A 27,586-nucleotide genomic window follows, 5' to 3' on the forward strand; every position below is an offset into this window, starting at 1 on the left:
CAGGTAGTTGTTGTTCTTCATAAAAAGGAGCTTCCTTTAGGGAAATAGTAAAGTTAATACAGCTTGAATCCTAAATTTGAAAACTGTGATAATCCCCATTTACAATATGCATATTTAATAGAGCTGTTAATTGCACTGGACCTGCTTCTACAAATTCTAACTCTGGGGACCCTTAAAGACAATGCATGAATCACTAAAGTGCAATATAAAAGTGTTCAATTCTATATTCTCACCACATAAATTTTAAATGCAATGCTTTGAGAAATGAAGTTACTATTTTGTGTGTACTTTATCAATAGAAACGGCTTATTAAATCAAATTCTAAATAGAACATTTTGATTGGGTGAGACAAGTTTTTCACAATAACAAATAAAATCTTTGTTGGATATCTCAGTGTCTTTTAGCAAGTCCTAAGTGGGTCTAATTCTTTCAGCATATTCCAATTTTTTTTGTTCTTTCAAGGCGAATATCTGCATTTAGGATCATTAGGGTCATTGTATGATTTAAATGGACTACTTTCATCTTTTAGAGAAAAATATTCTTATAAGAATAAATTTGTTATTTTTAGAATCTCTCCCTTGACTGAAATAATGTTTACTCTCAATATCATTTATCCTCTTCTTAGGATACAATTATTCATCAGTTGCAGAAGCGTTATGTGGACTTGCTGATTTACACATATGTTGGAGACATCTTAATTGCATTAAACCCCTTCCAGAATCTAAGCATATACTCACCACAGGTAAGCAATGCTTCAAGAGCATCTTGCTCCTGAATAGGAAATTAAAAATCACAAGGGAAAATGAAAAGAAGGAAAAAGTGAGAATAAAGTTATGCCATCCCACAGGTATGTACCCTGAACTGCAGATAATCAACACAGATGGTATTCTTACATTTTGGGGGTAAATTTTTAAAGCAAGATGTAATAATAATAGCTAACATTCATTTAGTGCTTACTACCTGCCAGGCACTGGGTTACCACGCTTATTCTCACAACCCTGTGAGACAAGTACTATTATTAAGCCTATTTGACAGACGAGGAGACTCAGCGTGATGAAGTTAATTCCCTTGCACAAGCTCATGAAGCCAGTAGCTGAAGAACAGGGATTTGACTTCAGGCCTGTAGACTCTACAGCCTTCCTGATGCCACAGTTCCCCTAATAAGTGACAAATCCTTGGTTTCGTGGGCAATACGTCCTGGAGAATTAGAAGGTCCAGTGGAGCATTAGAAGGATCCTTTAAATTATTTTTGTCTTCAGTTTTCCAGACTTTATCATGGGGTGAAACGTGTCTCAAATCCTCCCCACATATTTGCATCAGCAGATGCTGCTTATCAATGCATGGTTACTTTCAGCAAAGACCAGGTAAGAACGCACCTTCTTTTCCTACCAAGTCGCATAGTAGGGTGTGTTCTGTCTGCCTCTGCAGCTGTTAAGTCTTCCTGAAAACTTTCCATTCTGGTTGCTGGTGCTGACTCAAGGAAATAAGAAATGAAATAGTAACTCAGTGGGACGGGAACAGTGATAAAGGCAGGAGAACATGAAAACCCTTTTCAAAAACATGAAACATTCACATCAAGAGCACTCATTTTCTCTGATAAAATGTAATAAGGATATTTCTAATAAGAATATGAGAGCATAGAGCTAACACAAACCTGATTATGTGACAATTATTGCAATAAAAACAGGATATAGAATGACATAAATGAAATTCCTTCCTATTAAGATCTCAGAATCTGTTCTTTTTGTATGAAATACTGCACACCATTTAGCTCCTGAGAAATTGTCATGATTTGGGTAAAGACTGAACAAATTTTAAACTCAATGCTGGTTAAACACAAAGCTCACCCATATGCTTTAACTTTCTGGACCTCCGATTCACAGTGGTGGTGTATCCAACTTTTGACCCTCCCTTGACTTCGAAAATGTATATTTTTCTTTGTGTGTTTCTTCTGTTTGAATTAGAAGTAACCTGATTTGTGAGAAAATTTTATGAGAGAATCACTATGTGTATATTTCCTGAGACCTGTAAAGTCCCAGCTTTGGGTTTGTCGAGGAATAGGTGAAATTATAACAGTGCAAGTTACAAAGTGGAGTACATGGATTCACTATAGGTTAGAACTTGACTTCTCCAAATTCTTATCTTTCCCAGAAACTTGTGAAATATCCATAGATTTCGTAGAGAGGAAGTAAATGGAAAGAGATATATGTGTTTGTCAAGTTAAGAAGTTGCCCCACTGTGTTCTCTTTTTTCTGATACCATTTCTGACACCAAATATTGTGTCTTTTGCAATGACAACCAATTCTCCAACACCAACTGGATGACCAACAATTCATTTCCATTCATTTCTGACACTAAATTTCTGGAGTTAGTGCAGACCTCACAGGTTCAGGGCTCAGTCTCATAAGACTGCCCCCACTTCAGACATCAGCTACAAATGGGGTGCCCAGGCTACCCACACTGATGCCTTGCCAATTACAAATTCAAGGATTCCCGCAACTCCTCTCAGGTTTGACAATTTACTAGAATGACTCGTAGAACTCAGGAAAACACTTTACTTAATGGTTTATTATAAAGGATAGAACTCAGGAACAGCCAAATGGAAGAGATCATAGGGCAAGATATGGGGGGAGGGGTGCTGCAAAGCTTCTGTGCCTTCTCTGGACATACCCCACTCCAAGTACCTCAATGTGTTCATACCAGAAGCTCTCTGAATCTTGTTGTTCAAGAGCGTTTATGACTCAGTCAATCTCTAGCTCCTTTCTCTTCCCCAGAAGTTGGGATAGTGGGGCTGAAAGTTCCCACCCTGTAATCATGTGTTTGATCTTTCTGGTGACCAGCCCCCATCCTGAAGCTATCTTTGGTCACACATTGAACCACGTGGTTAGCAGTTAGGTTTGGTTGAAAGGGACTTGTTTGTGTAACAAAAGATGCTCCTATCACTCATATCATTCAGAAAATTGCAAGGGTTTTAGGAGCTCTGTGCCAGGAACCCAAGACAAAGACCAAATATATATTTTTTATTATACTGCACCCATTATTTTCCTCTTATACATAAAGAGCTCCTGGAAATAAATGACGAAAAGACCAACAATACAAAAAATAGGCAAAGGATATGGACTGGTCACAAAAAAAATACATGAATGACCTTAAGCATATGAAAAGATGCCCAACCTCACTTATGATAAAAGAAATGCAAATTAAAACTATACTGAGATACCATGTTTTGCCTGTCAGATTGGCAAAAATCCAACATACCCTGTTTGGTAAGGCTGTAGGAGAACAGGCACTTTCATATATTGGTACAGTCCTTAGGAAAGCAGTTTGGTATTACCTATCAAATTTACAAATGTATTTACCTTTTGATCCAAAAACTCCATTTCTAGGAATTTATTCTACAGATGAACCTACATATAAATATAATGATGTATATATAGGGTTATTCATTGCAATATTGTTTGTAATATCAAAAGGAAAAAACTCCAGTATCCATCAGTATGGGACTGGTTACATAGATTATGGTACATTTATACGGTGGAACAACGTGCAGCTGTGAAAAGGTTGAAGAAGCTCTCAATGTACTGAAATGGAAAGATTCCTAAGATATATTGCTCAGTGAAAAATTAAGGTGTACAGTGGTGGATGTTATATGAAAAACATAGCTGAATATGCAGGGTTTACCATGCTATGAATTCTTCACCGACACTCCGTTTTCTCTGTCAGTGCATTGTCATCAGCGGAGAAAGTGGCTCTGGGAAGACAGAAAGCGCCCACCTGATTGTTCAGCATTTGACTTTCTTGGGAAAGGTATTGGCTACCTGCTTTATGTCTTGTGGCTAGAAGTCCCTGCAGAGTAACTGCATGTTTTATAAGTGGTGGAAATACTAGTTTTTATTAGGGGTTACCTAAAAACATTCCATCTTTATTATGTTTGCCTCCTGATAGCTAGACCTCTTAAGATGTCAGCATGCCATCCTTCTTTCACCTAGTGAGGAAAATAATGCCGGCACGAATTCACTAGATAATCAGCAATTAGTTTTTCATGTTTTCAATGTAATAGAAACATTTAGCCATTAAGCAGTAAAAGTGGTTAAACATTAGGAACAGGATCAGGGAGAGCCACTAAAATGATTAAGGGATTGAAAATAGAAATCTTTGAGCAAAAGTTGAGGGAAATGGAAATTTTCAGTTTGGTGAAATGGGCGTTGGAGGAATTAAAAACTGGTCTAGCAGTTACTTATACTGAGAATAAGTATATTATGTGACTAAGAAAGAAATTAAGGAATATTTTTTTACAGGTGAGGTTTATTGAATATTATAATGGATGACTGAGAAAAGTTATGGGATTTCTGTATTGAAAATTCTTTCTAAACTCTTTAGGCATTTTATCTGTCAAAGATTTTAAGTGAAGTGTGTCTGGAGGTAAAAATGGTAACGTAATCTAGCCTCATCTGATGCCTATGCACCTGGGGAGCTGCTCATCTGAGAAAACAATGCTGGCGGTTGATGCTAATTTCCTCAAATGGAGGCCTTCCCAAAAGGATAATGTGAATTTTGTGCATAGGGAAGGGTATGGGGCATCTCCGCTGGAGTAATGCTCCTGGAGACTCCTCTTGACTGTTCTCTGTTTGGCACAGGCCAATAATCAGACCTTGAGAGAGAAAATTCTGCAAGTCAACTCCCTGGTGGAAGCCTTTGGAAATGCATGCACTGCCATCAATGACAACTCCAGCCGTTTTGGAAAATATCTGGAAATGATGTTTACACCAACTGGAGCCGTGATGGGGGCAAGAATCTCTGAATATCTCCTTGAAAAATCCAGAGTTATAAAACAGGCAGAGTAGGTGCACTATTTAACACTTTGGTTTTGCTCTGCAACATAGACAGTGGGGCTTTGGGAATTTTAATGGCTCCATTTTCACCCTTGTCCTTAGCATCTCTGCCCACCCCTCTGCCCAGCCTCCCTAAGAGCAAGAAATTATTTAAGCAAAGGATAAGTGGTGTTCTAACCTAAAAGATGTTTACAGGCAGAGGACAAAGGGCTGGGGTGGGAGTACTTTGGCATAGATATGCCTATTTCTCCTGAGTCGGTTATACCAGGTAGAATTTAACAACATTGTAGATACTTTTAAGAATCATTAAATCCCTTAAAATTGAATTTGTCTATTTAGAAAAAAAGGCACTGAGACTATTCCACATGTTTTTCCCTAGATTGAGAGAGGGAAAAAAATATTTTGTTCTAAGAAGAGCAGTTTAGCAATAGTGATCAATAGCATGGACTGCTCTGGGTTCAAATGCTGACTCTGACATTTCCTGTGTGACCTTGGATATATCACTTAACTTTTCTGGGCCTCATCTGTGAAATGGAGATGCTACTAGGGCCTACCTCATGCGTTTGCTGTGAAGATTAATGAGCTCATTTATATAAAATTACTTTAGAAAGTGCCTGGAATGGAACATGTTATCAGAGGGTTAGCCACTCTTCCTATTGTTATTATTATTATTAGAGGACATCAGACTTCCTCAGGAGTGTGGATCCATTCATGCATTATTCAGTAATTATCTGTTGAATGCTGTATGCTAGTGCTGTGCTCTCTGCTGGGGTTGCAAGAGTAAACAAAATAGACAAGTCTCAGTACTCACAGAGCTTGGTATGAGTGGTAGATTGGGGTGGGGGCTGGATCACAGGCATTAAACAAATAAATAAACTCAAAGGCAGAACCATTGTGATAAGTACCAGGAAGCAATGTAAGGTGCTATGAAGGTGTAAAACAGGAGAAGGAAGGGCACATAACCTAGTCTGGAAGAGAGGGGCTCCCTGTGTACGAGACATCTACACTGAGATCCAAGGATCAATAGGAGTCAGCCAATGAGGTGGGGACAGGATGGGGAGGTAGAGAAGGGCAAAGATGAGGCTGAGACCAGATCATGTAGGGCTTTGGAACCAAGCTAGGATTTTGAACCTCATTCTAAAGGCAATAGGAAGCCATTTAACATTTTCAAGAAGGGACGTCACAAAACCCAACTTGCATTGTGAAATAATTACTCTGGCTTGGAGACACAAGAAGTATCATGTTGAGGCCATTAGGAAGCTATTGCCAAATCCACGTGAGAGAGAATGTTGGCCTGGGCTGAGGTGGTAGGAGTGGAGATGGAGGTGGAGAGGAGTTAATGAATCTGAGAGATCCTAATGCAAGTGGAATCCACAGGACTTGCTCTAGGTTAAGAACTCAAGCGTCGTCTTCTATCATACGCTTGCAGTTTCCTCACAAAATAGGGACTGACATGAAAATTAAACAAATGAACAAAAGGATAGAATGAGAGTCATTTTGGCTTCCCTGTGGCTTCCTGATTAATTTTGATGAGGTCCCCCTCCTCTTTCTCCCTAAATTAGGGTGGTTTTAAAGTTTAGGGAGCTACCTCTGACAGAATGGAAACTATAGTCTTCTGTGTTCAGATGTCAAGTGGTTTTTTTACAGAGATAATGTGAGGAGAGTTCCAATCATAGCTATGTCACTTATTGTGGTTGCCTATTAATTGATATAAATATCCTTTTACCTTACTTTCCTCATATGCAAAAAGTACATAATAAAGCCAACCTCGGAGGGCTGTTGTGAGAATTAAATGAGATGGTATGTGGTTTATACCAAATATTGAATCTGAAACTTAATAGACACCTAATAAACCATAACTTACTATTAAATTTATTCAATATGATACCACTGATGGGGAAAAATAGACTGAAGACATTGGATGAGGAGAAGATGAAAGTCCTGTTCATCTAACCTTTCTGGTTCTGCCCTCTTCTGGGCGCATAGTAGGATTCCCCTTCTTGTTACACTGTGGCTGGATGTGGTCATATGAACAGTTCTGGCAAATAACCATTTAATGGAAAGACCCTTCAGAACTCTGGCAAAGTGCAAGATGGTTGCTGCTCCATCAGCCTGGGCCCATGAGTGACTGTGGTGAGCACAGCCCACCCTGCTGACCCTCAGTGGGCATGTACTCTGAGCAAGAAGTAAGCCTATGTTGAGTTAAGCCACTAAAATCTTGGGATGTTTCTTACTGCAACAGAACCTAGCCAATCCTGATAAATACAGGAATGAAAATCAAATTGAATTTATGCTAGGAATGGATGTTGGTAGGCAAAGCTTGGAAGAATTGAGAACTAGAGGTATCTGCAAAAAAAACTACAGAAAGGCAAGACTAAGATGAGTCAGCCAAAGCCTACACATTTACCAGAAGTTAAAGAACAAGTGACATTCATACCAGGCATACTAGTTCATAAAGTTCAATAAGGACTGCGTGAGTGGTGCCACCATCACCAGATGCTCAAGTTAGAAACCTGGGAGGCAGACTCCACGTCCCCTTCCCTCACCACCCTCATTCATTCTATCAGGACATTGTTTTGATTGTTTCTCCAAAATATATCTTTAAGCTTACTCTTGTTCACCATCATCACTTCCATTGCCTTGACTAAGTCACTTGCTCTCTCACCTAGACCTCCTAAGTGGTCTCCCTGCATCCATCTTAGCTTCTTAAAATCTCGTCACATACTTACAATGAACCCTGACTCCGGTTTAAAACAGTTTGAAGAATTCTAACTGTATAAGCAACAAAATCTTCCTTATGACCTGATAAGGCTGTGTGTGGCCTGTGCCTGCCTGCCTACCCATCTGCTTCTCACTAGCGTTTTTTTGGTCCTATGTGAGTATCGTGCTCAGAGCCTATGTGTATATGCTATTCCCTCTGTTTCCCCTTCTCTCTGTTGCTCCTTCCAGCCCCTTCTCATTCTTCAGAGTTTGACTTAAGTGTTATTTCCTTAGAGAGTCCTTCCCCTAACTTGACACAAGTAGCCCTCATCCCTAACGTTACCCTTCATCTCCGCCCCTTATTTGTTTCTTTCAAAGTCCTCATCACAAGTTTCCTTGTTGATTCATCTAACTCCATCAGTAGAAGGGAAGCTCCAGAGGGCATGAATCCTCTGATTCCTATATCCCTGGCACCTGGTACAGTCCCTGCCATGATTGGCACTCAATAAATTTATTAGTTGAGTAAAAAATGAGTGAGAAATGGCAAGTAGAGGCATCTAAAATACAAGGCAGTAATAAGAATGCACTAGGAGAGCTTTGACAGGATTAACAACCAGAAGAAGGCTAGGATATCCAGGAGAAGCTGAAGAAAAGAGTGGGGCCCATGTCACAGGTAGGGACAAGGAGTAGAAGGAAGACGAGATTTCTTTCCACAGAGCTAAGTTAGCCAAGCTGAAGATTTGCCACAATCCTGGGGCATCAACAGAAGAGACTGTCTTCCTCCAGAGGAAAGAAAGGAATCCAGAGCAGGGCTTTCCAGACTATCTTTGCTGAAAGACCAATTTTCAAAATTATAATCGAAATGAATTATCAGAAAAGTTATCATGGCAATGTCACTTGCTATAAAATGTCTAGACATGTACTTTCCAGTTCCTTATCTCGTCATAAGCTGACAGTCGTCCATAGACCACATGTAGAGTTGCACCTATTTGAAAGAACCCTGGCTGGGGTGGCCTAAAAGAGGGTGGACAGCAAGAGACCAGGTGGATTGACGCATGCCATTTTGAATTGTGTGTGTTTTTTTTTTATTGAGTTAATGACAGTTTACAATCTTGTGAAATTTCAGTTGTACATTATTGTTTGTCAGTCATATTGTAGGTGCACCACTTCACCCTTTGTGCCCACCCCCCACCCCACCTTTCCCCTGGTAGCCACTAATCTGTTCTCTTTGTCCACATTTTTAAATTTCTCATATGGGTGGAGTCATACAGAGATTGTCCTTCTCTAACTGGCTTATTTCACTTAACATAATTCCCTCAAGGTCCATCCATGTTGTTGCAAATGGAATGCTTTTGTTCTGTTTTATAGCTGAGTAGTATTCCATTGTGTATATATATATATATATACCACATCTTCTTTATCCATTCATCTGTTGATGGGCACTTAGGTTGCTTCCATGTCTTGGCTATTGTAAATAATACTGCAGTAAACATTGGGGTGCATAGGACTTTTGGGATTGCTGACTTCAAGCTCTTTGGATAGATACCCAGTAGTGGAATAGCTGGGTCGTATGGTAGTTCTATTTTTAATTTTTTGAGGAATCTCCATACTGTTTTCCATAGTGGCTGCACCAGTTTGCATTCCCACCAGCAGTGTATGAGGGTTCCTTTTTCTCCACAACCTCTCCAACATTTGTTACTATTAGTTTTGGATATTTTTTGTCATTCTAATGGGTGTAAGGTGATATCTTAGTGTAGTTTTGATTTGCATTTCCCTGATTATCAGCGATGATGAACATCTTTTCATGTGCCTATTGGCCATCTGTATATCTTCTTTGGAGAAATGTCTGTTCATGTCTCCAGCCCATTTTTTGATCAGTTGTTTGATTTTTTCTCGTTGAGTTGTGTGAGTTTTTTGTATATTGTGGATATTAAGCCTTCGTCAGATATATGACTTGCAAATATTTTTTCCCAGTTAGTGGGTTGTTTTTTGTTTCAATCCTGTTTTCATTTGCTTTGAAGAAGCTCTTTAGTCTGATGAAGTCCCATTTGCTTATTCTTTCTATTGTTTCCCTTCTCTGAGAAGACGTGGTGTCCGAAAAGATCCTTTTAATACTGATGTCAAAGAGTGTACTGCCTACGTTTTCTTCTAGAAGCCTTATGGTTTCAGGTCTCACCTTTAGGTCTTTGATCCATTTTGAGTTTATTTTGGTGAATGGCGAGAAAGAATGATCAATTTTCATTCTTTACATATGGCTTTCCAGTTTTCCCAGCACCATTTGTTGAAAAGACTTTCTTTTCTCCATTGTATGTCCTCAGCTCCTTTGTCAAAGATAAGCTGTCCATAGATGTGTGGTTTTATTTCTGGGCTTTCAATTCTGTTCCATTGATCTGTGCACCTGTTTTTTGTACCAGTACCACACTGTTTTGATTACTGTAGCTTTGTAGTATGTTTTGAAGTCAAGGATTGTGATGCCTCCCATTTTCTTCTTTTTTCTCAGGATTGCTGTAGGCATTCGGGGTCTTTTCTTGCCCCATGTGAATTTTAGGATTCTTTGTTCTAATTCTGTAAAGAATATCATTGGGATTCTGATTGGGATAGCGTTGAATCTGTAGATTGCTTTAGGTAGAACGGACATTTTAACTATGTTTATTCTTCCAATCCATGAACATGGAATGTCTTTCCATCTCCTTATGTCGTCATTCAGTTCTCTCAGAAAGGCCATGTAATTTTCATTGTGTAGGTGTTTCACTTCCTTAGTTAAATTCAGCCTGAAGTATTTTATTCTTTTTGTAGCAATTGTGAATGGTATTGTGTTCTTGAGTTCTTTTTCTGTTAGTTCGTTATTAGAATATAGAAATGCTACTGATTTATGCAAATTGATTTTATATCCTGCAACTTTGCTGTAGTTGTTGATTACTTCTAAGAGTTTTCCAATGGATTCTTTGGGGTTTTCTATATATAAGAACATGTCATCTGCAAACAGTGAGAGTTTCACTTCTTCCCTCCCTATTTGGATTCCTTTTATTCCTTTTTCTTGCCTGATTGCTCTGGCCAGGACTTCCAGTACTATGTTAAATAAGAGTGGTGGTAGAGGGCATCCTTGTCTTGTTCCTGTTTTCAGGGGGATGGCGCTCAGTTTTTGCCCATTGAGTATGATGTTGGCTGTGTGTTTGTCATATATGGCCTTTATTATGTTGAGGTAGTTCCCTTCTATGCCCATTTTGTTCAGAGTTTTTATCATAAATGGCTGTTGGATCTTGTCAGATGCTTTCTCTGCATCTATTGAGATGATCATGTGGTTTTTATTCCTCAGTTTGTTGATGTGGTGTATCACATTGATTGATTTGCAGATGTTGAACCATCCCTGTGTCCCTGGTATGAATCCCACTTGATCATGATGTATGATCCTTTTGATGAATTGCTGAATTCTGGTTGCCAAAATTTTGTTTAGAATTTTTGCATCTATGTTCGTCAGTGATATTGGCCTGTAGTTCTCTTTTTTCATGGTGTCCTTGTCAGGCTTTGGTATCAGCGTGATGTTGGCCTCATAGAATGTGTTAGGAAGTGTTCCATCCTGCCTAATTTTTTGGAATAGCCTCAAAAGGATGGGTATTAAATCCTCTCTGAAAGTTTGGTAGAATTCCCCAGGAAAGCCATCTGGTCCTGGGGTTTTATTCTTTGGAATGTTTTTGATTGCTGTTTCAATCTCTTTCCTTGTGATTGGTCTGTTCAAATTGTCTACTGCTTCTTGAGTGAGCTTTGGGAGATTGTAGGAGTCCAAGAATTTATCCATTTCCTCTAGGTTATCCATTTTGTTGGCATATAATTTTTCATAGTATTCTCTTATAATCCATTGTATTTCTGCAGAGTCTGCGTTATTTCTCCTCTTTCATTTCTGATTCTGTTTGAGCTTTCTCCCTTTTTTTCTTTGTAAGTCTGGCTAGGAGTTTGTCAATTTTGTTCATCTTCTCAAAGAACCAGCTCTTTGTTTCATTGATCCTTTCTACCACCATTTTCATTTCAATAGCATTTATTTCTGCTCTGATTTGTATTATTTATGTCCTTCTGCTGACTTTGGGCTTTGTTTGTTCTTCTTTCTCTAATTCAGTTAGGTGTAGTTTAAGATTGCTTATTTGGGATTTTTCTTGTTTGTTAAGATGTGTTTGTATTGCGATGAATTTTCCTCTTAATACAGCTTTTGCTGTATCCCATATGAGTTGGTATGGCATGTTATCATTTTCATTTGTCTCCAGGTATTTTTTTATTTCTTCTTTAATTTCTTCAATGATCCATTGCTTGTTCAGTAGCATATTGTTTAGTCTCCACATCCTTGTGCCTTTCTCAGCTTTTTTCTTGTAATTAATTTCTAGCCTTATAGCATTATGATCAGAGAAGATGCTTGTTATTATTTCAGTTGTTTTAAATTTGTAGAGGCTTGCCTTGTTTCCCAACATATGGTCTATCCTTGAGAATGTTCCATGCGCACTTGAGAAGAATGTGTATTCTGCTGCTTTAGGATGAAGTGTTCTATATATGTCTATTAAGTCCAATTGTTTTAGTTTTTCGTTTAGCTCCACTATTTCCTTGTTGATTTTCTGTCTGGATGATCTGTCCATTGATGTGAGTGGGGTGTTGAGGTCCCCTACTATTATTGTGTTGTTTTTAACATCTTCCTTTAGGTCTGTTAATAGTTGCTTTATGAACCTTGGTGCTCCTGTGTTGGGTGCATAGCTATTTATAAGCATTATTTCTTCCTGATGAAGTGTCCCTTTAATCATTATATATTGTCCCTCTGTGCCTTTCTTTACCTGCCTTATTTTGAAATCCGCTTTGTCTGATATAAGTATTGCAATACCTGCTTTCTTTTGCTTGCTATTAGCTTGAAGTATTGTCTTCCACCCCTTCACTCTGAGCCTGTGTTTGTCCTTGGGGCTGAGGTGTGTTTCCTGGAGGCAAGAAATTGTTGGATCTTGTTCTTTACTCCATTTTGCCACTCTGTGTCTTTTTATTGGAGAGTTCAATCCGTTTACATTGAGGGTGATTATTGATGCATGTGGACTTAATGCTGTCAATCTGTCGCTCATTATCTGGTTTTCCTGCGTTACCTTTGTTTCTCGTCTTGTGTGTTTTAGCCTACCCATTGACTACTGCAATTTCTTATGCTGGGTTTCTTAGATTTTTCCTTGTTTATGTTTTGTGGCTCTGTTCTGTTTTTTAGTTTAGTGGCTACCTGAAGTTTGTATTTAGAATCTCGTGTATAATATAGTCTAGTCTCTGGTGGTCTGTTACTTACTTGACCTAGACTGATTTAGTTCCTTTGCTCTTCCCCTCCTAATTTATTATTTTCATTTCTTATTCCAACTCGTGTTATGAGTTTGTAGTTAGAGTGATAAGATCACCTTTGTTTTGGTGGTTTCCTTACCTTTATCCTAATGCTATAATTGAATATTTGCTATCCTGTTCTGCTTCTATCTATCTGTCTCCCTACTTTGTGGTTTGTGACCCCTTTCTCCCTTTTTTCATTTTTTCAGGCATGAGAGCCTTCTTGAGGATTTCTTGTAGTGGAGGACTTTTGGTTACAAATTCCCTTAACTTTTGTTTGTCTGGAAAAGATTTAATTTCTCCTTCATGTCTGAAGGATATTTTTGCTGGATAGAGTATTCTTGGCTGAAGATTTTTATCTTTTAAAGTTTTGAATATGTCACTCCATTCTCTCCTAGCTTGTAAGGTTTCTGTAGAGAAATCTGCTGAAAGTCTGATAGGAGTTACTTTGTAGGTTATTTTCTTCTGTCTTGCTGCCCTGAGTATTTTTTCTTTGTCTTTCATTTTTGACATTTTTACTACTATATGCCTTGCAGTAGGTCTTTTTACATTGACAAATCTAGGATATCTGAAAGCTTCCTCCACACACATTTCTCCCTCAATCCCTAGATTTGGGAAGTTCTCTTCTATAATTTCATTAAGCACACTTTCTGCTCCGTTTTCCTTTTCCACGTTCTCAGGAATTCCGATGATTCTTAAATTCTTTCTCCTCATTGAATCTGATATTTCTCTGATATTTTCCTCATTCTTTTTAATCCTTAGTTCTCTTTCTTCCTCTGTCTGGAGCCATTCAGCCTGTCTATCTTCGATTATGCTAATTTGCTCCTCTATGGTGTCTACATGGGCATTCAGGGAATCTGTATTCTGTTTTATCTGGTTCATTGTATTTTTCATCTCTAGTATTTCTGTTTGATTCTTCTTTATAGTTTCAATCTCTTTTGTGAAGTAACTCCAGAACTCGTTGACTTGTTTCTCTATCTTTCCCTCTACCTCCTTGAGTTTTTTGATGATAGCTACTCTGAACTCATTTTCACTTAGTTTACCTATTTCCAAGTCCTCAGGACTTAATTCTGTAGTTTTATTGTTTTCCTTCTGATCTGGGGCTTTTATAAATTGCTGAATGGTAGAGGAGTGGTTTTTGCACATGGTGGTTGCATTTGGTTGCAGTTACAGCCTGTCGCCACTAAATGGGGGTCGAGAGCCACGTGTTCTGAGCCCTCTGCCTTCAGCCAAGATGGCAGCACCCAGCGTGGTTTGGGGGGGAGGAGCAGTTTCTCTCATGAGCTGATCTGGATTCCGATCAGCTCTCGTTCTCTGGTCTCCCGGGGACCTGGCTTGATGGGGTCCTTGCACAGGGAAGCTTTCCCCCATCAGCGGGTTTCCACTGCACCAGCGGTGGGGGTCCTGGATGATCTCCCAGTCACGCGGCCCCTCCCCCGCTCCTTCCCTCACCTGTGGCAGCGATCCCAGTCTCTAGAGGAGGGAGTGATGTTCTCTCTTACCCCGTTCCACTTCCTCCGAGGCCAGCTTCAGCCTCTCTGTTCTCTGTCTTCTTGCTCTGTAGGTCTCTGACAGTCTCGCCATTAGGGGCCATTGGTTGAAATTCAGTTTTTCCGTTTCTTTGGTTGTATTTTGGAGGGGAGAGAGTCCCGGGTTAGCTCACCCTGCCATCTTGCTCAGCCTCCTTCCTGAATTGTGTTTTAAAGAATATAAGTTTGAGAGAGTGGAGACCTCAGTTCTGGGACCAATTCTACTCCCTAATTTGCTGTACCACCAGCAAGCCACTTCCTATCTGGGGCTCCAGTAAAGTAGGGAGTTTGGCTGATCTCTCTAAGCTGGATATCACTGTCTCTGAAACAACATGGGCTGCAAACAGAAGGCATGTGGCACAGATGCATAGCCATTTGGGCTGCAATAGAAAGGTCTCTAAACGTGTGTAACCTGAGCTGTTACCTATAAATCTTCTATTCTCTAAAACCTCCTTCTGCACATAGTAAACATAAGTGTGTTTAATAATGTGACATTGTGACAATTACTACATTAATTCTATCACTATTACTATTCTGTAGTTGGGATGTAGCATATTTAATTGCCTGAAAATGCAAATTTGCTACAGAATAACATTTTGCATGGGAAGGAAATGGTATAAATCACTTGGAGTGGGGAAGCCCAGAATATGTTGTTAATGATGTCCCCTCTCCCTTTTTTTCAGGGGAGAGAAAAATTTTCACATATTTTACTATATTTATGCTGGACTTTATCACCAAAAGAAACTTTCTGAGTTCAGACTTCCTGAGGAAAAGCCTCCTAGGTAAGTGCCAGGGGATTTAGTTGCTAATTTTTTTTTGTTTAAAGATTTTATTTTTCCTTTTTCTTCCCAAAGCCCCCCAGTACATAGTTGTATATTCTTTTGTTGTGGGTCCTTCTAGTTGTGGCATGTGGGACGCTGCCTCAGCGTGGTTTGATGAGCAGTGCCATGTCCGCACCCAGGATCCAAACCAATGAAACACTGGCCCGCCTGCAGCGGAGCACGCGAACTTAACCACTGGGCTGCGGGGCCAGCCCCAGTTGTTAATTTTTAATGAATGTAAAACTAGCAATTGACAAAACCTGGAAATAAATGGAGCTACTTTCCTAACTGGACACTCACAGTCTCTTTAGCTGAAATACTCCAGATGATATGTCAGGAATTACATCTCACTATCTGCATTTCCTGGAACATTCAAAAACTCAGTTGCAGCCATTTTACTCAGCCACATGCACCATTATTTCACTGCAGTGTTCGACTGTAAGGGAAATGCCCTTGCAAAGAAGGAGTCCAATGACGCCCTGGTATTTGGGGTGTCATTCACTATGTCAATGCTCATTCTGTTTGTTCATATGCTATTTAGGTACATAGCTGGTGAAACTGGAAGGGTGATGCATGACATAACTTCCAAGGAGTCTTACAGAAGACAGTTTGAAGCAATTCAGCATTGCTTCAGGATTATAGGGTTCACTCACAAGGTAAGTGATTGTCAGGAGAGAAAGAACCTCAAGTGTTAATGTTTTGGATCAATGTGAGTGAAGATATGAATGTTCTAACTTGGGGCAGGATACTTGCTTTTTAAATGCCCTGCTGGTCAGGTTATAAGGTCTTGTTAAAAAAAGTGTGACCTGAGGACCATAAACATTGTCATCACCTGAGAGCTTGCTAGAAATGCAGATTTTCAGGTCCAACCAAGAGTAGGTGAATTGGAATCTGCATTTTAACACGATGTGCAGATGAACATTAGAGTAGAAGTACTGTTGTAAGTGCAAGGTGTCTATGAATTGTTATCACTGTCATCAATTCACTACAGCTGTGATCACTAATACCAAAACAATACTGCCCTTTGCTGAGTTGGGGTTGTTACAACCATTATAGTGAATTGTGTAATAGGAGTACAGGAATATGTAGCTTACACCCAAGCCACAGAAATATATTTATGCAAGTAGTTCCTTGTACACCAAGACAAATTAATTTAAACCTTTGCAACGTTTTTACAATCACTTCCTTCTCCATGGTACACAGTTGCACACTATTAACTATAGCTCTAAGTACTGTACTGCTCTTATCTTATTAGATACAGGCTGTCTCTATTAAATATATGCCAGGGGTGACAGAAAATATTTATAACCCTAGGCTCAAATATTATTCTGAGATACATTCATGTTATAGTATCTGGGCTTCATGCCATCAATTTTGCAAAATATACAGATTCTTTTGCTTTTCCAACAAAGGAGGTGAATGATTAGGAAGTAGGTGAGAGTGTTAAATCTTAAGGGATTAGATTACAAGACACTTGAGTTACTCTGGGACAGCTACTCTGGATAAAGGATTGCTTCTGTAATCCAATAAGTTTGGCCAACCCTTCCCTCCCCAGCATGGTTGATTTTAGTCATAATAATACCTTTCTTCTTTCTAGCCAGCTGGTAATTTTCTCTGTCGGCCTCCCACAGACTTTAAACTGACAGATAGTGGAAAATCCCAAAGGTCAGATAAAAATAGAAATATATTTCCTTGGATTCCTTAGAGGAGAACAATTAAACAGGTTCCAGCATTGTTAAAGGACTTTTATGGTTATTAATTTATGGAGCTGGTTGTTATCAAAGGTGCATCACCAGAACAGTCAAAGTGTGGTGGAGATAGCAGTAGCGATTTAAAGTCACCTGGGTCATGCCAAAGTGTTTAGGGACATTCTACCTTAAAAGGGTACAGAAACAATAAAGAAGTCAGCCATAGGGTTAATAAGATTATGTTTTCAAAGAATACAAAGATGGTTATAGAATACTGTGAAGAATTTAGTCCTGGCTCTAAAAGAAATTAGATAATGGCTCTGTTCTAATAATAGAAATGTACTGCAAATAATAATAAAACAGATGCTACTTTAATATAACAAAATTAAAAACAAAAGAAATTAAATATGCTAAGTATGTATCCTTGAAGTATGCCATCTCTAACCCTTGTGGAAAAAAAAGTACAGAAGTAATGAATGAATGACTGCGTGAACAAATGTGAAAAGAAAGGAAATGTAAAAGATAGTCAACATTATTAATTTGTGCCTGATCTGGACTGTTAAATGAATAATCAGAATGCAATTATATGTATATGTGTGTATGTTCACTATGTCCCATGTTAATTCATACTGGAAATAAACTGACCTTGTCAGTTAGCAACCTTGGAAATGGAATGAAGGAAGAGGCTGGATCTTATCTCTCTGACTTTAAATTCTTTGGTTATATCTTTGTCTATATCTCTATAGACACTCTGTTTTGATGAATTAACTCAGTTCACTTTATGTTTATAAACTCAAAGTAGTTTGACTAAATTCAGAAAGATTCAGTTGAATGAAGTCAGGCAGCAGATGCCAAATAGCTGATGTAAAAACTTTTTCTTAAGTTTTTCTGAGGGGCGTTTCTAGATAGAGCTTTAATGAACTGGTCAATTTAATTAAAATTATAGTTCTTGTCCTTTCTTATAATGTCACTAGTCCCCTGCCGGAATCCCTTCAGTTTTTCGCAAAACTTTATAGCTAAATTAGGAGTAGCACACCTTAGCGTGGACTCAGAAGCATGAATTTTAATTCTGCGACATCAGCCAAAAGTATCTGAAAGAACATTTGACCCCGAGTTTAATGTGTAAAGAAACTTCCCTGGTGGAAGGAGTCTTCTACTCGCAATAAGCAGATCCCTTGATAAAGCAGTTAGGGAGAAGGCTTTGAGATTAGGGCAAATTTTTTTCCCTTTTCTCAAAATAAATTTTGAATTTGGGAGAGTACTGCTGAAAAGACTGAAGGCTTATATGTTAAGATATAAATTGGGGTTCTTGAGTATTTCCAATGTCTTAATGACAAACAATAGGATTTACTATTGACTTTTTTTAAGACTACTTTGTTGATATATGATTAATATACAAATTTTTTTTTTCTTTGCTGAGGAAGATTCACCCTGAGCTAACATCTGTTGCCAATCTTCCTCTTTTTGCTTGAGGAAGATTTGTCTGAGCTAACATCTGTGCCAGTCCTCTATTTCTTTTGTGAGTCACTGCCACAGCATGGTCACCAACAAGTGGTGTAGGTCCGTGCCAGGAACTGAACCTCAGGCACCAAAGTGGAGTGCGCTGAACTTAGCCGCTAGGCCATGGGGCGAGCACCTAAAAAAAATTGTTTTTGAGCCAACCATTGACTTTTAAGATACAAATGATATGAGCGTCTGAAAAGAGAACTGAGTAAAGGCATTGAAATAGAGCCTGTGAGGGAGAAGGCCCTTCAGCTGGGCCTAATGCAGTACTTAGGGCAGAACTGGTGAAAAACTATAGACTTATAAAAAATCAAGATGAAGAGAGACTGGGAGGGCAAGTAAATTCCTAGGGAGGTAGCAGAGAACTACCGTGAGAGGCCTGTGAACCAGGCTAGGGTGATTTCCTTAAATCAGTTCCAGGCTAACAGAGAAAGCCAACGTCCTTCTCAGTTTTCCTCTTAGCTTCAAGTTTATTGGGAGAATACCTACATCAGTAAAAGGGCTATTTTCTGAGGAAAAGAGAGAAGAATCAAAGTTCATATATCTTGCATGGGGCTTTGATGGAGAAAAGCTCTTTCTCCCCAACTTTTGCTGATTAGTGGTAAAAGTGAATTGATATTCATCAACAATGAATTAGGAAACCCAGCTGGAGGAGTTATTAGTCTTCTTAATAGTATTTTCTGTCCTGAATGAGGTTATTCCATTTTATCATATAGGAAATTGAAAACTGGTGAGAAATTAAAAAATAGAGCATCAGAGCAAGACTCGGTAGCAAAGGCGGGGATGCCAGGAAAGGCTCCGTAGTAGCTGGAGATGAAGGAAGAGAAAATAAGCAAAGTGAAGAAGGTGAAAAATCCTTCCAAGGTTGGCTGTAGGGAGAAAAGAAGAGACAGTTAAGTATTGGGGAGGGAGGAGTAATCCCATAGATGGACATACTACTGTGACTGTATTTGGGTGATGTTTTGACCCAAACACAAGAGTGGATGTAAGTTCATAGGCCAGAAAGGAAGATCTAATTAACCCAAGGGTGAGACTGAAGGAGTCAAGTCGAATAGCCTGGAAATGTAGCACAGGGAACCTATGGCTGATACCTCCATAATGAGGTGAGCACTGGATACCCCTTCTTGAGTTTTTCTCAATGAACCAAGGAAGGAGACCCACCTACCATTAACTTCAGTCATTCACACAGTGTTTGAACCCCAAAGTTTTCACTGAAGGTCCTAGGTAGTTTTCCTCTTTAAAAGAGGACGTGTCTGAGCATTGTGCTGAAGACGGTGTTGCCAGAGAAGCAACAGGGCGAGAACCACCATTTCATTTGGGGATGATCACCCCAGTGGTGAAATGCCTGGAAGTCTCATTTTGTGAGGTTTCATGGTTTGTACTGTCATACGTGGTGTGTGTGTTTTAATTAGAGGAAATACATTTTTTCCCTAAGAGTATTGAGAGTTCTAGATTAGCCCTTGAGATAACTGGAGATAGAAATAACAGATATAGAACTCACTGCTGTTGAGTCTCTGTGTTACCCTCGGGCTCTGCCTCCTTGGGAAGTTGCTGGATGCATTCCACAACCTCACACTCTGTATTGATCAACGTAATGAGGTGCTGTCATGTTAAATTCAGCCTAATCCCAGAAAACCCATTTGGGAGGTGTTCTCCTTAGCTACTCAAGTTGTGTGGTTAAGACAATGATTCTTGACGTCAGAAACATGACATCTTGCCTTTGATTTAGAAGTTTGAAGAGCAATATTTATCTATAGTAGAAACCCAGTTTAAAATCCTCATTTGTCTTTGTAGCATTATCAGGTATCCAGCAGATGTCAGTGTTACAGTCTGTGTTCAGTTTTTTGGCTTTACTGAGTAATGTTTACAGAAAGCCTTGATTTGGGAACAATGCTTTATCAATGGTCTAATGACAGTTCTATTAGTTTGCTGCTATGTATAGTACTAAATCAAGTGCCCTGCCTGAGTATTTTTTGTGGAAGTACTTTTCTCTATCTTTAAGTGTAAGATGCAGAAATTTCCTGGCTATATATTTCGTTTGTCTTACCTATAGGAAATGCAAATGCTTAAATAAATAACTGTACATTATTTTTTAACCATCGGTGCTGCTTTTTTCACCATTAATGTTATGTGTTCAACTTTCGGTGTAAAAATAAGACATCATCTGAAGTGTTTTTGCTTACAATACTTCTGACACCAATTGTGTGGAGGTTTTTCCCACACCCATCAATTCTCCTGTAATTCAATTCATTTCTGACATTGTTTACCTGGAATTAGCATCAGATCACACAACTTAGGGATTCAGTCCCACAAGATTGTCCCCACTTCAGACACCGATCACAAGTCCCAGAGTTCTTCTACTTTTGACCAGCCAGCTATAAATTGGGGGTTCCCAGGACCCCCTCCTAGGGTTTAGTAATTTGCTAAAAGAACTCACAGAAGTCAGGAAAATAGTTTACTTACTAATACTGGTTTATCATAAAGGATACAACTCAGGAACAGCCAAATGGAAGAGATGCATAGGGCAAGGTATTGGGAGGGGGTGCCACCTCCTCTCACCACCTCTATGTGTCCACCAACTCAGAAGTGCTCTGAACCTCATCAGTTAGGGGTTTTAATGGAGGTTCCATTACATAGTCATGACCGATTAAATCATTGCCCTTTGGTGATTAACTCAATCTCCAGCCCCTCTCCCCTTCCAGAGGAGAGGAGGGGTGGGTGGCTAAAAGGTTCCAACCCTTTAATCACATGGTTGGTTCCTCTGGCAACTAGCCCCCATCCTCCAAAAGTCACCTCATTAGCACAAACTCAGGTATGGTTGAAACAGCTTATTATGAATAACAAAGGACACGCCTCTCACCACTATCACTCAGGAAAATTCCAAGAGTTTTAGAAGTTCTTGTGTCAGAAATCAGTATGAGGACCAAATATATATATTTCTTATTATATCACAGTATCACAGATAATTTCTCCTGAGTCTTTCAAAATATTTCCTGACCTCGTTTATAAGTACATACTCCATTATTTTACTTCGAAACGTTCTAGTGAACCATCAATCAATGCCCTGCCAACTATTTCATAAAAGCTATATTCAAAAGAGTTTAAGGAAACATCTGCTCTCTTGTTTTGAAGAAAGAACCTTACCTGAATTTGGATGCTGGTTTTAGTTTAGGGTAAAAGACTAAAAGTGGCTTAAAGGACATAGATCAGTTCTCTCTTGTATGAACATTCTAAGGTAAGAAGTTCAGGCTGCAGAACAACTCCATTCCATGCAATCATTGGTCTCCGGCATTCTAATCAATGGCATGGTTGAGGCTGGGTTGCTGGGAAAGAAAGCAAGGAGGAGGCAGGCTGGCTTCCATAAGGCCAGGCGCAGAAGTGGCCAACATCATTCCACTTGCTCCTTTGTTAAGAATTTAGTTGCATGGCCACCCCTAACTGTGAGGGGGGTTAAGAAATTTGTGTGCTCAGAAAAAGAGGAAGGGTGAACTTTGGTGGACAAACAGCAGTTTCCATCACAGTGCTAGTGGTTTGTTAGTTTGATTGACAATCACCTTCTTGATGTCCTTTTCAGGAGGTACACTCAGTGTACAGAATTTTGGCTGGAATTTTGAATATTGGGAACATTGAGTTTGCAGCTATTTCCTCTCAACATCAAACTGATAAAAGTGAGGTCCCCAATGCTGAAGCTTTGGAAAATGGTAATTATTTGATGCCTGTGCAATGTGTTGCCAAAGTACATGTTTCTTTCACTTTGGTAGTTTTTCTTGACTCTTAAAATGTTGTGCGGCTATTGCTGGTTCTTCTGCTGGTGCTGGGTGTTTTTACTAACCAGTACTTCCCAAAAGATGTCTTGTAGAACATCAGTGTTCTTTCCATAAGCTGCAGATAGGTGTTCTGCAGAAAAGAATTCCATGGCAGGTAACTTTGGGCAGTGGTTCTCAACACTGGCTGCTTTTGAAAATCATCTGCAAATTTTGGAAAAAAATACAAGAGGTTGGACCCCACTCTGAAGCCACTCAATCAGCATCTGCTGGGGAGAAAGCAGGTGTCTATTTATTTTTAAAGTTCTACGGGTAATAATGAGTGCACAAGGAATAAGAATCCTGAGTTAGAAAAAGAAACTGATTTAAATAAAGTAAACACCTTTTGTGTTAAACTGCAGCACTTTTTATGGCCTCTAATATACTAATGTGCTTTGTGACTCTCTAAGAGGAGACTATAGTCTCCAGCAATTGGTCCAACTCATTTGGCTAAAGACCACCTCCTCCCACTTTTTTTCTTTAACACCTGCCAAGAGCTTTCAGAGCAGTTTGGGAGAAACTGTGTCATTCTGATTGCTTCTTGGGGTTAGGGACCTGGCTTGTTTATCTTTGACTCTGAAGTGCTGAGGATAGAGCCTGGCACATAGAAGATGTTGAGTAAATGCTGGCTGGCTGGCTGAATGAGTAGGTGGATAGATGACTACATTCTCGGGTATCATCCTCACTCTTTGTTCCAGCTGCCTGTGTTCTCTGCATCAGCCCTCAAGAGCTCCAGGAGGCCCTCACCTCATACTGTGTGGTAACCCGGGGCGAGACTATCATCCGCACCAACACCGTCGACAGGGCTGCAGACGTCCGAGATGCCATGTCCAAAGCCCTGTATGGGAGGCTCTTCAGCTGGATTGTAAATCGCATCAATACACTCCTGCAGCCAGACAAAAACATATGGCAAGTTCCCCTAGGGAGCAGAGGCCTCAGGACAGCTGTCACTGACCCTGGTGTCTCTTACAGTTTGCAAGAGGAAGTGTTTGGACCTTTCTTGGGTTTTCTTTAGCAAAGCTCTCAGGCCTTCTCCTTTAAAAGTCACAGGAGGATCCAGGAGAGCTGAAGTGTTTATACCTGAGAAGCACATGCTTGACAGAGCCATTATAGTGTAGTGTTTAAGAGAACAGGCTTGCCTGGGAGCTGGACCAACTGGGTTCACAGACAAGCTCTACAGTTTAATCAGCTGCTTGTTCTAAGTCGTGGTTTTCTCGTCTGTAAAATGAGGGTAGTAATATCCTCCTCATAGTGTTGCTCTTAGAATCAACTGAGACATTTCATGAAAAGTTTCAAAGCACAGTATCTTACATTATTACCACTACTACTTTTTCTTTCCTAAGTGTTAGTGGTTTCTGTATTGTGGAAGAATTGACAACATCAAATTCTAAATAGTGTTCTTCCAGTTAAGCCTTGTGGATGGGAAAGTAGAAGAATAAATGAGCAGCAGCTCTAGCCCCTTCAAACAGAGTGCTTCTTCTTTAATCTCTCTGTTTATGGAGCTTCTGAGTAAGATTTTAAAGGATTCTACTGCTTTAAAAAAGAAACTGGAAATGCTGTTGAAGACTGAAGGAACAAATGGTTTAAGACATAAACTGTTTCTTCCTTTAGAGGCGGCAGGAGGCTGCTTTCCATGAGCGAGTACATGTATTGATGAGCCCTCAGGCACATGTATTCTCATTGTTCTGAGCTGGATGTTTCCTCCCCTAAAGGGTTTTGTTCTTCTCTCTCATGCAGTAGTGCAGAGGATGGTTTGAATGTGGGGATCTTGGATATTTTTGGGTTCGAGAACTTTCAGAGAAATTCATTTGAGCAGCTCTGCATAAACATCGCCAATGAGCAAATCCAGTACTATTTCAATCAGCATGTTTTTGCTCTTGAACAGGTAATAATGAACTCTGAAGTCACTAAAGCTGATGGGGGAAGGTGTCTCTGTGCTGCCCCAATTTAAAGCAAAAACTCTGTTAGTCAGACAAACAAGTAAAAGGCTCTAAGGAAAAAAACCACTGGTGAGGCAGTCTTGTCAAAATAAATAAAGACTAAATTTAGTCTGAAAAAAAGAGATCTTGATTTCTGCAGAAAGGTACATTTCCTCACTTGAGTGGAGCTGGTGACAAGCCAATTATTTTAATATTGCTTCCAAACTGTTTCATGTGTATTTCCCCAAATGCTGTATTCTCTTCTACTTTATTTAACTAAAAATATCTATGATTGTGTCTAAAATGACACAAGATGATCTTGAATTCAGGACATGGGTTCTTACTGTTTTGGGCAGTGGTTCTCAACACTGGCTACTTAACTCCCGAACTGGCCATCCCCAACCCCTGTCTTCTGCATACCAGATCCCGCAGGAACTAGAGTGTCTCCAGGGAGGAGTAAGATTTGTTCGCAGTTTTCTGAAATGGAAATCTTTCCCCTATGAGTTTAAAGGTCAATAAAACAGGGTGTGAAGCTAGTGGACCCAAAGGCTAGTGGCCCTTCTCCTCCACCCCACCCCCTACCCCAACTCCAAGACTCTTCTGTATGAAGTAGTTGCAATACTGAAACATTCTGACCAAGCCTCTTGTTTTAATGCAGGAGTGAGGACGCACACACAAACTATACTGTGATTAGGTAAACACAAGACATGGAGTAAAAATACCAGTATTGATTTTTGTCATTAAAGGTGGATAAATCTGTATCACATTCCTCTCTCTGCTCATCCTGCGCAAAACTCGACTTTGTTTCAGTCTGGGTTCCTTCCATTTATTTCCCTGGGAAATCTGGAATTTTTCTAGTTTTTTAGTCTGAGATGATTCCCTTGCAGAACCCTTTGCAAAAGATAGAAGTTTACTTTCGTCCTGGTTTAAACCATACTTGTCACCAAAATAAATTTGTTTCAACTTCTCTTCCTTTCTACATCAGTTTCTAAATTATGAGTTACCAAGTTCGTGTTTGGGAGACAGAGAGCCATCCCTTCTTTTGCAAGCTTCTGCTGCCTGCCACAGGCCACCCGTAGGTCAGACTTAAAACCAAAGCTTCAACAGTGTTATATGCAGAAGAGTCCTTTCCTACTAACGTAAAACAGACCCTGTTTTCCACATCCATTCAGTGTGGCCTGACACAGAAAGTGCGTGCTGAAGCAGCCTGGTGGTACCTAGGTCAGTTTTGGGCTGGAGAGATTCACAATCCATTTCCTTCCAGATGGAATATAAGAATGAGGGCATTGACGCTACACCCGTGGAGTATGAGGACAATCGCCCACTCTTGGATATGTTCCTCCAGAAACCCCTGGGACTGCTTGCACTTTTAGATGAGGAAAGTCGGTTTCCCCGAGCAACTGATCAGACGCTAGTTGGTGGGTACCTTTTGGAAAAGGCATAGATGCTCAGAAGAGAACTTGCCTCATGTCATCAAATGAGTTTGGTTTAATGAATCCATCCTGTGTGTTTTGGCCACCCAGTGGGTTATAAAAGTATAGATCCTGCTTTTAGTGAATTGAAATGTTCAGCAAATGTCCTGATAGAATTTGTGTCTTAAAGCAAACCTATCACCATCTCTCAAACCCTCTTCACTTTCAATTTCTGCAAACAGAAATACCATTACCCTATATCAATATCATTTTTACGCCTTATTCTCCTTTACTTCCCGTAACCAATACTTGCTTCCTCTCTTTTTCATACTCTTCTCTCATATCTCTTCCTGGACCCCCGTCAACCTCTAGTCCAAGTTTGTATAAAAGCCCCTTCTGGTCTTCTGGCTTCCAGGCTCATACTCTTCCCCTCTGCCATAGACAGCCCAGCTAATTTAGTCTTTCTAAAGCTACCTTTTCATTCTTCTGGTATCCATGGGATGACAATTAAACACCTTCTCCTGGCATTAAAGGCCCTCTATGTTTTACCCCTGTTTTTCTTGACCTCCTTCTTCTCAAATCCTCAGTGTTGCACATGATCCTGTCCTTTACTTAGATTGTGAAATGCTTGGGGCAACAAAGCCCCAATCCTTGCATCCCTCAGGTGCTTAGCACAGTTCCTCACACAGACTAGGCTCTCAATCACAACAATAGCAAAATTGTTTGTTGAGGGAGGAACAGAAAGTTTTGAGCCTTTTTCCCAGATGGGAAATTGATTTGCGGGATAGATTCACTTCTAGAAGTTGAGATTGTCACCCTCAGTGGTTCCTTTTATCTATAAAATTGTCACAAGTTGCCAAGATGAGTTTAAACTAGAGTTTTTTGCCTTCTGTATCTTCGTGGTTATAAAGCTAATTGGCTGAACTTCTGGTGTCATCAATGTCCATGCTAGGGGTTCTTAGAGAGAACAGAGAATGAAATCTTAGGGTACAGCCTGACACTAAAAACAATATGAAACAATTAAACAAGGACTTGATTGTAAATGCCCATCTTACAGGGGATCTTTCTCCACCATTGTACATACGATGGTAATATCAGGCTCCCCTGAAATCCCTTATTTGGGGTCACTCATGGCTAGAGGAGCACATTTTTGTTTAAAGGGGCAAACAATTCACATTGTAACTTTTAAACATGAAAATCCACACAGATAAATTTGAAGATAATCTACGATGCAAATACTTTTGGAGGCCCAAAGGAGTGGAGCTGTGCTTTGGCATTCATCACTATGCTGGAAAGGTGAGGCAAGCGTAAGTTATTAAACCTGAATTTGACAGGAGGTAAGTGTCCATATTACCCTGTCTGTGCTGCTGACGAAATTGCTTGCAGATTTCTTTCTCCTTTTAATTCTTCTTGAACACCTAATCATAATTCCCAAACTTTCTCAGTGGTGCTGTTCACAGAAAGTTGCCCCTGGCAAAGAAGCAATTTCTCACTGGGGTGGCCCGCAGAGCTGCCATCTGCTTCTCACCTGAGATTTGGCCTAGATGTGACAGCTCTCCAGAGAGAAAACATATTATAGCGTTTGCAGTGTTTAGCAGTGAATGTTCACATTTGAAAGTCATTTGGAAATGTGTAGGTAATGGAGAAGGGTTAATATCACAGTGGGGCTTAATTTTTAGCACTTTAAGTATATGTCTACAGGGCACCAAAAATGTCTAGATGAAAAGGGAAAAAAATTTCACTTCATTATGCAGATGTTAAGCTTTTACAACATTAACTGAAATTTCCACTTTTCATATATTATGCCTCAGTCTCAATTTCAAGTTCCTGAAGCAGATTAATGACTGGTTCAGGAAATTCTCTAGTTCTGTAGCCAACAACTCATTGCTTGAGTAACTGTCAAAGGTGCCATTTGAATTATGGCTAGTTGGTTCCGGCGGGGTCTGCTAAAGTCCTCGGTCCAGAAAATGGATGGGAGTTCAATAAAAGGCATTTTGGATTATTTTGTTGATTTAAGACTTATCAGAATTATTTTTCACGTTCATATTATGACA

The 27,586-nt window shown here is 39.7% G+C and overlaps 1 protein-coding gene across 7 annotated transcripts in view; it reads left to right on the forward strand.

Annotated features, from left to right (window-relative positions):
* The window catches only part of MYO3B (myosin IIIB), a 414,167-nt gene that overhangs the window by 182,135 nt on the left and 204,446 nt on the right, over positions 1-27,586 (forward strand). For 6 of the 7 annotated variants that reach the window (XM_044768737.2, XM_070508081.1, XM_070508082.1 and 3 more), the window contains exons 11-21: positions 626-742; positions 1,260-1,364; positions 3,724-3,807; positions 4,638-4,840; positions 15,070-15,168; positions 15,749-15,863; positions 21,973-22,099; positions 22,900-23,110; positions 23,939-24,086; positions 25,385-25,538; positions 26,740-26,828. In XM_044768737.2, coding sequence (XP_044624672.1) covers positions 626-742; positions 1,260-1,364; positions 3,724-3,807; positions 4,638-4,840; positions 15,070-15,168; positions 15,749-15,863; positions 21,973-22,099; positions 22,900-23,110; positions 23,939-24,086; positions 25,385-25,538; positions 26,740-26,828 — 1,452 coding nt within the window. The remainder of the gene's footprint in view (positions 1-625; positions 743-1,259; positions 1,365-3,723; positions 3,808-4,637; positions 4,841-15,069; positions 15,169-15,748; positions 15,864-21,972; positions 22,100-22,899; positions 23,111-23,938; positions 24,087-25,384; positions 25,539-26,739; positions 26,829-27,586) is intronic. The other variant, XM_070508087.1, reaches the window with a different exon arrangement.

Source organism: Equus asinus, chromosome 4 (assembly GCF_041296235.1).
Source record: "Equus asinus isolate D_3611 breed Donkey chromosome 4, EquAss-T2T_v2, whole genome shotgun sequence".
NCBI classification, from domain to species: Eukaryota; Metazoa; Chordata; class Mammalia; order Perissodactyla; family Equidae; genus Equus; species Equus asinus.